At 43.4% G+C, this 14,158-nt stretch overlaps 1 protein-coding gene across 1 annotated transcript; it reads right to left on the reverse strand.

Moving 5' to 3' along the window:
- Positions 1–1,442: 1,442 nt before the first annotated feature.
- On the reverse strand, positions 1,443–13,828 carry lnx2b (ligand of numb-protein X 2b; the record flags this gene model as incomplete). The annotated part of the gene is made up of 9 exons (XM_083890608.1): positions 1,443–1,723; positions 1,987–2,145; positions 3,035–3,278; positions 3,757–3,931; positions 5,439–5,603; positions 6,644–7,072; positions 8,933–9,132; positions 11,245–11,438; positions 13,410–13,828. The coding sequence occupies 9 exons, from the start codon at positions 13,826–13,828 to the stop codon at positions 1,588–1,590; spliced, it is 2,121 nt and encodes a 706-aa protein (XP_083746734.1). The 3' UTR covers positions 1,443–1,587.
- Positions 13,829–14,158: the final 330 nt, after the last annotated feature.

Genomic DNA, 14,158 nt, shown 5'->3' on the forward strand with positions numbered 1-14,158 from the left:
ACGTTAGGTTTGCGTCCACCAGGGGTCACTGTCCAGTTTATTGGACATTTCTAACTGAAGTTGTCAAATTCTGTGGTTTTTCCCCTGTGCATTTTCGATTGTATTGATAAATAATAATGTGTAAATGCAAATTAACATAAATAGTGAATTCATATTTTAATTTGCAGCCATTTTTAGAACACTTTCCAGACACTTTGTCAAGTTGCATAAGATCACGTTTTAGACTAGTGAGTTAAAGACAGACAAACGTCTGGATTTGTTATGATTTTATTCAACATAATGAAACCGTGTATGAGCCTTGAACACATAACATCACTAATAATTCATAGTCTTTGTGATTTAAAAAAAAACAACTAACTTTTATTCAACAAAACAAGATACAGGAAAGGATACAGGGGCAATATGTGGACACAAAATAAAGGGTGAATCAATTCTTATCTGGGCTCGGCCAGTCATCCTTGAATTCATATTTAAAGTATATACACTATAATATAAGAGTAGATAAGGAGAGGGAAACACGTGTCGGTAAAGTGGCAATTTAAGGCAACTATACAATCTGGTTTGTCCTTCAATGTCTACAAAGGCACCGACGTATCATGAGAAATAAATACAGACGCACGAGTATCAATCAATCAAGTCAACACTCGTCTTGTTTAAGGATTAACAACAGTGCGAGTAAAAGTATATATATATATATATATATGTATAAAAAAAATCTATTTGTCATACATTTATTTGCTTCGACAACAATTGTTTTCCCTGAACCCGAGCAGTTTCCTCCCATCTCTGTCTGAACTGACCGTGAAGATTTATTCTCGTTAGAATTCAAAGATCGTGTGTGATTTCGAGTGATTTTTCCCGACTATTTTCTGCATTAAAATATCTAAAAACGACGCGGCTAATGTTATAGATTTTCCTCACTAGTGTACTAAACACCCTTTTTTAATCCTTAAATGACGCGGCTAATGTTATAGATTTTGCTCACTAGTGTACTAAACACCCTTTTTTAATCCTTATTTCTGATATTCCGAGTGTGATTTTTTAGTCGCTTTCACAGGACACACACAGGAAACCAAAGAAGACCAGATTTCCCACGATGACGTCACGTTGAGAGACTGCTAGCAGCAGAAACGACATACTGTGTCTTTAAAACTCTTAATACGAAACTTTGAAAGTAGATTAAAATACGTCTTTCTGTAATCTGCAGATTCAGACTGTGTTTACGTGAATCGAGCTGTCTTTGGCGTCACTGAGCAGCCATTTTGTTAAAGTCCTAGAAGTCATCGATAAAGCTGCATGTGTGTGTGTGTGTGTGTGTGTGTGTGTGTGTGTGTGTGTGTGTGTGTGTGTGAGATCTTTGGATGCTGTTTTCGGTGAATCACTCAAATCATTACAAGTCATTAAAACATCATTATCCAACAGGTTATCAAAAATATAGATACAGAGAAAAAAATCCTTCCATTTCAGCAAATCCACTGATTGTCATCATTTTTGAACCCTGATTAAAGTGGCTCAGTCCACAACGCAGCTCTGTGTGTGTGTGTGTGTGTGTGTGTGTGTGATAAAGAGAGGAAATACGTGTGTTTTCTACACTAGACTGCCAGGCCAGGACACCACAGTCAGCGTGACCTTGTTCTTCTGCAGCTTGAGCATGGGGATGAGCGACGAGTTGTTCATGCCCACCGTCGTGGCTCCGTTCACTGCCACGATTTCATCGCCGCACCTGGAGGAAGAGGAAGTCACTAAATTTACTATTTTGATAGATCTATTAATCGTTTTTGAAGCTTTTTTTCATGATTAAAACAAGATTTCTGATTGTTTTAGCTTCTTAAATGTGAACATTTTCTTGATTTCTTTGCTCCACATAAACAAAGAAATCACTAAAACTGAATCATTTTGGTTTGTGGACAAAAACAAGACATTGGAGAACATCGTCATTTCCAGGTTTGACAAACACTGGGAGTCACTTAAGTGAAGTCCACTTACTTGAGGCGTCCGTCAAAGTGAGCGGGCGTACCAGGCACGATGGTTTTGATGAAGAAAGGCTGCTGGCCGTGGCTCTCCTCGTAGCCGCCGACGATACTGAAGCCCCAGCTGTCGTTGTTGGTCTTGTGCAGGACGATGTCGCGGCACCAGTGCATGTGACTGTAAACCACAGAGTCAGAGTCAGAGTCAGAGTCAGAGTCAGAGTCAGAGTCAACCTCTTCACTTATAGAGTCTGATTTGACCTTTTTGCATGCACAGTTAAGCCCAATTTATACTCCTGCGTAAAGTGCTCTGCGTAGGCTACGCAGAGTCGACGCAGAACCTGTTGTAGAGCCTCTGCGTCGTCTCCGGCTGCGCGGAATATTTTTTAAGTGTCCGTCACTCCGTCAAGGGACAACGGAGACGACAAGAGCTACGATTGGTCCTCAGGACAGGCCGAGCGAAGCTGCTCTGTGCCGGCTCACAGTGAGCACCGAGCGTCCACAGAGGGCGGAGCTGATCACCGCCGACTTCGTCGCTGCCAAACTATAAATACGTCATATCTTAACACACACAGCACATGTTTAGACTCTAAATGGCCAATTTCTCGCCTCAAATTATCTTAAAACTGCGTTCCGTGACACAGAAAAGTGAGAAACGGCCACTGTTTCAACAACAACAGTCTTTCTCTCTCTTTCTCTCTTGGACGCCATTGCTCACTGTAGCCAAAAGCACAACAACCTTGCGCAGCGACCCCTACTGATCGGGCGGGAAATTGCAGCGCGTGTCCGTCACCACGACGCAGAAGTATAAAGTCTCGAGTGGTCTACGTGGTGACGCAGACGGATAACGCATTACGCAGTCGGATAAGTATAATGTGGCCTTTACAGTAGAAGAGGGTTTGGGTCTAATCTGTTCTAATAATAGAAGACATAGGGTGAAAGACCCCGGACACGTCGCCACTCCTCAGTCTTTGAATGTTCTCAGTATCACTGACAGTCTGCGGAGTTACGGTAAACGCACAAAATGGCAAATGACATCTTTGAACGTTGTGAAAAATCTCCCGTACCTCGGCAACCCCAACCAGCGCGTCCACAGCGGCGTCCAGTTGAGCGCGTCGTCGCGCGCGTCGTCGCCGCAGTCCATCTCGTCCTTGTTGGCGCCGTTGCTCTCCTCCTCCGAGTCGTCGGAGAGCGTCTGGATGACGCGCAGCACCACCTGCGACTGAGCCGTCTGAGCCTTCAGCACCGACACGGCCTCGTTGTAGGTCAGCTGGGTCAGGTCCACGCCGTTGATGCTGAGCAGAACGTCACCTGAGGACAACATGGTTATTGTTTCATCATAGGTTTATGCAAATCACATAAAACCATGTGGTGTAACGAGTATGTTAGCGTATATTTTCTCCAGTTAAGTCAAATAACCAGCAAAACTGTTTCCAGCTGTGCTAACATCATTGCACAAGGGTTTTCAAGGGTTTTCTAATCATCCAATAGTCTTCTAACGCCATTAACAAACACAATGTACCATTAGAACACTGGAAATGTGCCTCTATACACCTATGTACATATTAAAAACCAGACGTGTGCAGCTAGAATAGTCGTTTACCACATTAACAATGTATAGAGTGTATTTCTTATTCAATTAATGTTATATTCATTGAAAAAAAGTGCTTTTCCTTCAAAAATAAGGACATTTCTAAGTGACCCGGTAGTGTAGAACAGATCTTTTCGTCTTCGTCTACTGCAAATAAACAAAGGTTGACGTCACAGATCAGCAGATGTTGCTTTGTACCTCTCTTGATGGTGCCATCTCGGTGCAAACAGCCGACAGGCTGCACACTTGTGATGTAAACAGGCAGCCGGCTGCGACAGTCCCTCCCCCCGGCGATGGTGATGCCCAGAGAGAGACGAGGCTCCTTCTTCAGGCTCACCGTCTTCTCCTGGCTGGAGAAGCCGCCTGGAGGATCCTGGAAGAAGAACATTCAAATTAAGTGGTGTTTTGACAACGATTCTGGCCTCGTTTTAAGAAAAAAAAAAAAAAAAAAACACAACACGCCTCTCAAAGACCTCGTGACAGATTCCTCTCGCTGAAAAAAACGCTCGTAGGAACAAATGTGAAACCTTTGAGTTTGTGGCTCAGAGCTCGAGGAAGAAAGAGGCAAACGTGTGACAATCAACACAAAGCTCTCGTAATGGAAAAGATGTGTGAAAAATGACAGCCTCAGCCAGGCTCCTTGTTTCTTCCTCCAGTCTGTAAACCATCAGAAGGGGAAGCTCGGGGGAAGGTGAGGACTCTTCCTCCCCACCAGCAGGGAGCCCAACAAACCCCCCCCTCCCCCTTTGTCCCCCACAGCAAGACGAAAAGACTCACTCTGCAGGCGAAAGCTAACTGTTACCAGCTTTGATCCTCCGCCACCCAAAGAAACAAGCAAAAAAACAACAACAAGACAGTGGCTCTGTAGCAGCAGAGTGAGCAGCACCCTGGGCCTTTTGATCAGGACAGAGGGAGGGGGGGGCCCAGAGAGGGGCTTTCATCTCTGCACACCGATGATGCAGGTGTCTGCTCTCAAAGCTTCCCACCAACAACTGCTTGAGGTCTGCTGTTCTTTCCACTAACTGAGTGTCAGTGTGTGATCGCCATGAAAACATGGAATATTTGTGATCCGCATGAACTGAAACTGAGGAAATTCCCCCTAAAAAACGTTGTTTTATAGAGCTCCAAACCTCCTCACGTGACTCGTCATGTGACTATTGCAGAAGCGGACGATACCGAATATAGCTGCTGACCTATATACTTCTGCTGTGGTGCTTTTTCATGACTACAGTCACAGCTGACATTATCACAGACTTCCTGAAATCTTCAAATCTCTGAAAGAAAAAAAAAAAAACATTCCCTCATCCTGCTCCGGAGACCGATAAGACATCGCAGTGAAAGCATGTGAAAGTAAACAAGATATTCAAACTACAAAGTGTTTTTTTGCTCCTGATTTTAAGTGATCATTATATAAGTGGAATCCATCTTCTATGTTTGTTTTATGGCAGAATGTAGTAAAAATTTGATATATTTGCGATATGAAAATGGTCATTTTGACATAGTTATTCTCAGAAATAATTTGACACACAAAATATACATTTATGGCCGTGAACAGCACTGTTTCCTGTAAAAAAAAAAAAATCTACTGGAGCTCCATAGCGTGAGAATCAGGCAAAATCTGTTTCGTTTCCAGAGCTAAAATGAAAACAGACGTCTATAATAACACACCGCAGTTATCACATTAGCCTCTGCATGTGTTAATAATAATGAGGGAAAAACTGTTGGATAAAGTGAAGATTTCTGTTATCACACCAATGATGAGGTGAAAATTGAAGTATTAATCGGTTTTTTTTTTTTAAATCACGGCTGATAGTTGAGAACCAATCAGGAAGTGAAGGAGTCAGAGGCACTTTGTCCTTTAATAAGAGAGGAAATCTCACCTTCATGTACGTGGAGCGGCGTCTAAAGTACTGCGGCTCAGGGTTTCTCCTGGCCGCCCTGCCGTTCTGCTCCCTGCTGCCGCCGCCGCCGCCGCCGCCGCCGCCGCCTTCCTCCTGACTCTCTGCAGATCTCATCACCACAAAGTTCACGCGAACCTCACTTCCCTGGATGCACAGACACACACACAGAAACACAGACACACAAAAGTCAATTTTACTTTAAAGCAAAAACACTTGCACTTGCAATTCACATGATGTTCATGGATCTGAAATATTATATTGTTTGATGAGTCCTTAGACCCAGTTCTCATGTTATATTATATCAGGCCTTCATCATCATGATCAGTGGCACATCACCCCGGGCAGGTCGTCAGTTAATAGCCTGACTACTTGTAACTCTGTCATCAGCGCCTTGTTTACTCTTATCTACCACTTTTTGAGTGCTGTACTGAACACTGGAGCCTCTAAGCAAGCAAGCTCCAGGCATTGAGGTGTGTGTGTGTGTGTGTGTGTGTGTGTGTGTGTGTGTGTGTGTGTGTGTGTGTGTGTGTGTGTGTGTGTGTGTTGTTCATGTTACATCTTGGCAAACTGACAAGCCAGCACTGATTGTTTTGCAGGTTGTCCTTGTTGTTGTTATTCAAGTGCTTGTGAGAAACTGCTGAAACACTGACAACCTTAAAGAATGGAATGTTTTTTAATGAATTAACCACATCATTTAGATCGTGGTCTTTGACAAAATCAACACGAGATTCAAACCGGACAGTGTACTTTCACTCGTGTGAAGCTTTTAAGTTTGGGGTCACTTAGAAATGTCCTAATGAAGGAAAATCACTTTTTTTCCAATGAATATAACATTAAATTAATCAGAAATACACTCTATACATTGTTAATGTGGTATAGAGGCCCATTTCCAGTGTTCTAATGGTACATTGTGTTTGCTCATCGTGTTAGAAGGCTATTGCATGATTAGAAAACCCTTGAAAACCCTTGTGCAATGATGTAAGCACAGCTGAAAACAGTGTTGCTGGTTCTATGACGATTATTTCTAATCTTGTCAAAGTCTTGACTATATTTTCTATTCATTTTGCAACTCTTTTGATGAATAAAAGTCTGAATTATAATGGAAAACACAACTAAATTGTATAGGTGAGCCCCAACTTTTGAACGGTAGTGTATCTATAGAGTCTTGGGTACTTAAACATTACCTGTATGATCTGTGCAGCACTCTCAGGTGTACCATGCCTAAGGTCGTGTCCGTTGATGGCCAACACTTTGTCGTTGTTGCTCAGTTTCCCGTCTTCTGCCGCCAAACCTCCAGGCAGCAAGTCCAGGATGAAAACGCCGCTCTCGTCCGATTTGCGGATGAGTTTGATGCCGAGCGGTTCGCTGCGCTGGCTCTTCATCAGCGTCACCTGCAGCACGGTGCCCGGGTTGTGACCGGAGGAGGATTGGGCGTTGTTGGTGGTGGTGGTGGTGGTGGTGGAAGTGGTGGAAGAGGACGGATGGTGATCGGACCGCTGATCTCTCGATTTGAAACCTTTCTCCTGCATCACCGTGAGTCTGAGGAGGGAAGGCTGCCGCAGCACTGCGATGGCTCTGGCGTGGGGGACTGAAGCCAAGCTGATATCGTTCACCTGGACAAAGACAACAGAGAAAAACAGTGATGACACTGCAGCTGTAGCTTTGGCTATGCTATTCATTTGGAATACAGTTTATATGCACTAATGAGTAACTGAACTAATGCATAAAGCATGTGTGCCTTCACTACACTAGGTGGAGATACGCTTGTTAGCATTCGGTGGATTCCAGTTTAGCTAGCGGCTAATTGTTCGCATCTTGAGGGCGAGTCTTCTTGTTAGCATTAGGTGGATTCCAGTTTAGCTAGCGGCTAGTTGTTAGCATGTTGAGGGCGAGTCTTCTTGTAAGCATGAAGTGGATTCCAGTTTAGCTAGCGGCTAGTTGTAAGCATGTTGCGGCGAGTCTTCTTAGCGTTAAATGTATCCCAGTTTAGCTAGCGGCTAATTGTTAGCATCTTGAGGGCGAGTCTTCTTGTAAGCATGAAGTGGATTCCAATTTAGCTAGCGGCTAGTTGTTAGCATGTTGAGGGCGAGTCTTCTTGTTAGCATTAGGTGGATTCCAGTTTAGCTAGCGGCTAGTTGTTAGCATGTTGAGGGCGAGTCTTCTTGTAAGCATTTAGTGGACTCCAGTTAAGCTAGCGGCTTGTTGTTGGCATGTTGAGGGCGAGTCTTCTTGTTAGCATCAGGTGGATTTCAGTTTAGCTAGCCAGTTTAGCTTAAAACGAAAGCCTATATTCAGTCCAAACATGTTATGAGCCAGGATCTCACTATGTTTTTTCATACTGTTGTGTTTTTTTTCTTTGTACCGACTTTTTTTTATTATTATTTCTGGCTTTACGTCAGGGAGTGGGAAACTGATGGCATACATGCCATAGTAGCTCGACTCCCACTTGCCTTATCTGGGTGAGTTATTCCGACTTTGAGAAATTTGATTAAGTGCAGATGGTGCATTCCTTTACATACTGTACATCTCACGTAAATCTTCCTTTTCTGTGTAGCTCAAAAGCCTACAGAATCTGTCGTAAAATGTTGCTCAACAAAAGTAGAATCAATGGTTCACGGGGGAAGACAAAGATAGAGTTTCAACATCTCGGCAACACAATCTTCACTCATCTACCGTCACATGCAGCAGACTGCCAAAAAAAGACAAAAAAAGAAGGTCCCTAAGAGACGGCAGCTAATATTCCACATCCTGAAGGGTAGCCTGATGGCTGGCAGGCTTTTGTTCTCATGTTCAGATATGGTAATGCTTTAGAGGAAAGGCTCCATTGTGGCAGAGGTAGAGGAGACAGAGCCGAGGCTAAAACAGCCGCTCAGATCATTTTACTGCCGTAACAACTGGAACCAGAGGGTAGAAATCCAAGGAGGAAGACGAAGCCACGAACGACTAAACTCTATCCATTTATCTCTGTGAAAACCATACGTGTGACGATAATAATTATCAGAAAAAGGAAATTCAACCTCAAACGACCCGAGTTGATTGATTTATTCACTCCAGGTTCTCAGTCAATAATCTGCACCTTCAGCATAAAGTGTAGTACTTACCCTATTATTTTCAAAATAACAGTTATATAATGAAATGGTTGTATAATAACTTCAAAGAAAACAGTCGTGTTTGAACACTGTCAAAAAGGCAGGAGTATGTACATCTGTGACACACACTGATGTGTTTGTGCCGCAGCAATAACAAACCACACCTTGTTACCATGGAGTTAAAACTCGTTCGTCTTGAATATCTACTTTCACGTTCCCCTGCTCGAAAAGAACTGTTTACAGTACAGTGAGCGGTCATTGATATGGTGTTTATGCAGAAATATGTTGATTTCAGACTCGAATTCCCCCCCCTCATGTAGAAGAGACGGAAGAAACTTTTTATCGTCTCAGCACTTTCCACTTTGGTTTGTGAGTCACTCTCACCTCTAAGATATGGTCCCCCGGGGCTAATCTGCCATCACGAGCTGCTAGCGAGTCCCGCACTATCTCCTGGATGACGATGTTCCCTAGCGGCGTGTCTTTCCCCCCCACGATGCGAAAGCCCAGCTCCTCCTCCGGCTCGTCCCTGAACAGCTCCACCACGTTGGCCTCGGCCACCAGACTGGAGCGGAGAGGGGTGTTGTCTGGAGGACAAGACGTTAAAATAAACACGGCTGAATATGTTCTTCATAAAGCTTTAATAATGTGGTTTTTTTTCCATCTTACATCCTCCTTGAATGCTTTAAAAGTCACACCTTTTGGTGTTAGTGGCTTATAATGACTCTTTAAAAGACTTTTTAAGATTATGAAAACACACACTTACACTCAACCACCACCCCCACTGGTTTTTGTGTTACATTAAACCAAGGACACAGAGTTCTAGAAACACTGGAGGAAGGTTAAATATCTGTGTGCTCAGCAAATATTACATAAGCATTTAAAATGACACTTCTTGTCGTCCTAATACTGATTAACCATTGCAACACGATTCCTTATAAGCTCCTAGAAATCATATTATAACACTAACTAAGAATAATTTCATAGGTGCTGAAAGGAATATTTTATACAATAATTTATTGGAATTAACAACAGAAAAAAATTATTATATCGTAATATTATGTAGTGATGACTGGATGTTAATTATATTACTCGCACATTTTTGCAAATGAGCTGTTGAAAGTTTTGACATTTATACTGAAAACACTCATCTTCTTATCTAATTTCCAGCAGGAAACTTAAATGACTTTTTACTGATTGCAATGAATTATGTGAAGCATGAAACTCTTTTTGCTATCATCACAGTTGAGATAGCAGATATTTTCTCCTCAAACTTATCTTCATGGGGACATTTTGACTTTTTTCTTTCGGGGTAGGGTTAAGGCCACATTATACTTCTCCGACTGCGTAATGCGTTATCCGTCTGCGTCACCACGGAGACGCCTCGAGCCTTTATACTTCTGCGTCGTGGTGACGGACACGCGCCGCAATTTCCCGCCCGATCAGTAGGGGTCGCTGCGCAAGGTTGTTCCGCTTCAGGCTACAGTGAGCAATGGCGTCCGAGAAAGACTGTTGTTGTTGAAACAGTGGCCGTTTCTCACTTTTCTGTGTGACGGAACGCAGTTTTAAGATAATTTGAGGCGAGAAATTGGCCATTTAGAGTCTAAACATGTGCTGTGTGTGTTAAGATATGACGTATTTATAGTTTGGCAGCGGCGTTATCAGCGGGGATCAGCTCCGCGTCTGTGGACGCTCGGGTGCGCACTGTGAGCCGGCACAGAGCAGCTTCGTTCGGCTTGTCCTGAGGACCAATCGCAGCTCTTGCCGTCTCCGTTGTCCCTTGACGGAGTGAAATATTTTGTGCAGTCGGAGACGACGCAGAGGCTCTTCGACAGGCTCTGCGTCGACGCAGAGGACTCTGCGTAACCTACGCAGAGCACTTTACGCAGAATTATAAATTGGGCTTTAGAGTTATGCTACGGTTAGTGTTTAAACACTTAACTGTGATGGTTAATGTAAGGGTAAGGGGCTAGAGGATGCATTATGTCCACAAGGTTTCCTCAGAAATAGAAAAACAAGTTTGTGTGTGTGTGTTCTCTGCAGTGCTTCCGATATATTAAGTCTGACCAGCACTAGAACTGTAAGGATTGAGCTGACTGCAGAGATAGTGCAGTTTAACCAGAGTGAGGCAGCAACAATCAATACAAATACTGTATAACTCGATTTAAAAGTGTATTCTCGTCGTACATCATCTGAGGTTTAGAACATGTTTTAAGAGCACAAAGCAAAGCAGCGATTTGACTTAAAATAGATATGATAATGACAACGCAAACGTCTCCGTGGACACGGATTATCAGTTGCCTGGAAACTGTGTTTTAGTGGACTTTGATCCGCGGATCCATCTGGCGAGTCGCTCTCAGGGTTTTTCCCCCGTGACGAAACTGTCTTTAAAAAAAATCATGTTTTCCAGTGTCTCGGGCAGATGATTCACCTGTGACAGACGGGAGAATTAAACCCTTAAGGCTACACACACACACACACACACACACACACATCACCATTTCTGTGGAAGGAAAAGTTTTCAGTCTGAAAGCTGAGTTCATTGCCCCTGGGAAACTTCTGATAACATCACTCAAGAGTCAACCCCACAGAGTATGAGCAGGCCTCAAAACTATTTTAGTCACCGTGATAAACGATCGTGTTTGTGCAACAACACAGACTTGTACGGTCTGGATCGACAGGGAAAAATGACTTCATACCGTCCTCGCTCTCCTCATAGGCCGGATTAATCATCCCAGGCTCAGGCTGATCCCGGGTGGGATTTCGGGACAGCGATGCCGCATGTTTAGCATCGCCGGGCGACTCCGCTTCGCTCTTGCGTCCCTTTATCTCGTTCCAAGAGGGCCTCTTCCTTTTCTCCGCTTCCTCTCTCAGTCTTCTAAAAACAGGACATCTGTGGAAAGACGGGGAAACTCGTCATAGACACAGATAAAGGTGGTCATTCCTTTAAAAATCAACATGTGTGAATATCTGTGCAAATGGGATGCAGAAGAGGATTATAAGAGGAAAATATTTGAGTTATGACTTTAAACTCAACTTTATTCTCAGAATTCTGACTTTGAACACATAATTCTGACTTTATTCTCAGAATTCTGACCTTAAAACTGGGAATTTTGACTTTATTTTCAAAATTCTGACTTTAAAACTCAGAATTCTGACTTTTTTCTCAAAATTCTGACTTTAAAACTCAGAATTCTGACTTTGAACACATAATTCTGACTTTAAAACTCAGAATTCTGACTTTGAACACATATTTCTGACTTTATTCTCAGAATTCTGACTTTAAAACTCAGAATTCTGACTTTATTCTCAAGATTCTCACTTAAGTACTGAGATCTCGACTTTGAACTCAAAATTCTGACTTTATTCTCAAAATTCTCACTTTAGAACTGAGAATTCTGTTTTGAACACAGAATTCTGACTTTATTTTCAGAATTCTGATTTTAAAACTCTGAATTCTGACTTTGAACACATAATTCTGAGTTTTAAAGTCAGAATTATGTGTTCAAAGTCAGAATTCTGAATTGACTTCAAACTCAGAATTATGACTTTGAACATAGAATTCTGACTTTGAACACAGAATTCTGAATTGACTTCAAACTCAGAATTCTGACTTTGAAGACTCAGAATTCTGACTTAATTCTCAAATAAACTCAAATATTTTTTTCCTGTGTGGCCCTAATCCTCTTCCGTACTGGGATAATGGGGAATTGGGAAAAATCTAATGAAATGAATAAGAAAATGTGAATGAATGCACGTGATTTGAAACAAAAGCAGACATTTTCACTGCACTGCAGAGTGTCTGGGTGAGACCGGTCGAGTGTTGCCTGCTGCTCCTCGAGCCTGAACTTTGCCTCCTCACTGTTTGCACACAGAGAAGCTGCAGCAGCGACGAGTATCTGCCACCGACTACAACCGACGACGTCATGGCTGCGACGATAAGCATAAGCACCACCACACTGGCCATGTGAAAAACAACTTGACTGACCCACACTGTGTCTCAAGCCCAATAATTATATAAGTGAGGGAGTTCTGTACAACCAGGAATAAATGCTTCAAATACACTGAAACAGCACACAGAGGCAAAACAAACAATGTTAATGATAGTCATTTTACATTCCTCATGTCCGTGCCACAGATCTGGAGGGGGTTTTCTAAAGGTTATTCCCGAAATAACAACAAATGTGTACGTTTATTGCCCAAGAACACTGTGTCTGCAAACTGAGCGGTACATACAACTCTTATCGTTACCAAACAAATTCTATGTATATTGTGATTGGCCAGTGAGAGGGAGCTGATTAAGAGACCGAAACTGTTTTTCTGACTCTGCAAAGTCTGGAGATCTGGGTCGAGACGTCGTCTGGGTCTCAAGAGCAGAAGGATCTCTGGAGAATCCAGGCAAGGGGGGAGTGGCATCTGACTAGAACATGAAAGGGAGAAGGAGCTATTTGCCTTTGGACGTTACTAAAATAGAGATTAAACGAAGGATCTGGCAGGATAATCTCCGTTTGCATCCACACATACTTTAGAACCTCTATGGACTATTTCTTAAAAGCTGAGTTTTGTGTCGGCCAGACGGTGATGGCTGCTGCATCAACTATGTAAAAGGTGTAACATTATACCACCACGACACAGTGCAGCCTGCAAAAAATACACAAAACAGAAGAATCTGAGACAGTAAACACTGCGGCTCGTTGACAATATTTGTTAAATAAGAGACACAAACAGCCTTGGATCCTCTCGTGTGGGACAGTGTGGATCGGTTACTTTGGTGCTCTCTCACAACGTTTGGCGATCAAAACACAAACTAGCACCGAACTAAAAAAAAACAAACTCTACTGCTCGGTGGAATCCGTATTCTTACCTGTTGTGCAAGTGGGGCTGCAGCTCACAGCGCTGCATTTGCAGCTGGCACTCGTCAGCGTGAGGACACATCACCGTCAGCTTGTCCAGCAGGTTCCTGACCAGCAGGCTGGACGCACGGCACTGATGCAACTGTATCCGCTGGCGGTCCACGGGGCAGAAGTCCTGCTCTTTTAAGAAGTTGCTCAGGCAATGAAAGCAGTACGTGTGGCCACAAGGGGTGTCCATGGGCTTGAGCAGCGGCTGCAGGCAGATGTGGCAAACCAGTTCGTCGTCCACCTCGTCCTGGTACTCGTACAGGTGGCTGTCCATGCCGTCGTGCTGCTGACCACACTCCTTACATAACCGTGCCCAGGAGAGACCTGCAGCATTGCCGCTGCTGCTGCTGCTGGTGGCAGCTTTGGTTTCTATAGTAGCCATTGGCTGAGAGAGAGAGCTCTGTCCTCAGTCCAAGATCTGCGTCCTATTATTCCCTTAGAAACGGTGTCTGGTATATTCATCTACGTCTGCATCATCCAAAGCTGAATCCATTCAAATAGCGAAAGTGAAACACTGATCCGGAAACATCAACTTCTCCGTGTCTTCATGTTGGGTTTTTTCTGGGGGAGAGAGACAAAAATAGGAACCAGTGGTTAATTTGAACTGTTCGTCCTCATACTGGCCAGCTCCACAGGAAATGGCAAATTTACAGAGTAGCAGCAAGCCGCAGCTGCTTCCTCTCAGCGGGTTTCCTGAGGGACAAAGGGAATT

The sequence above is a fragment of the Microchirus variegatus genome (assembly GCF_963457635.1).
Source record: "Microchirus variegatus genome assembly, chromosome: 6".
In the NCBI taxonomy this organism is placed as follows: Eukaryota; Metazoa; Chordata; class Actinopteri; order Pleuronectiformes; family Soleidae; genus Microchirus; species Microchirus variegatus.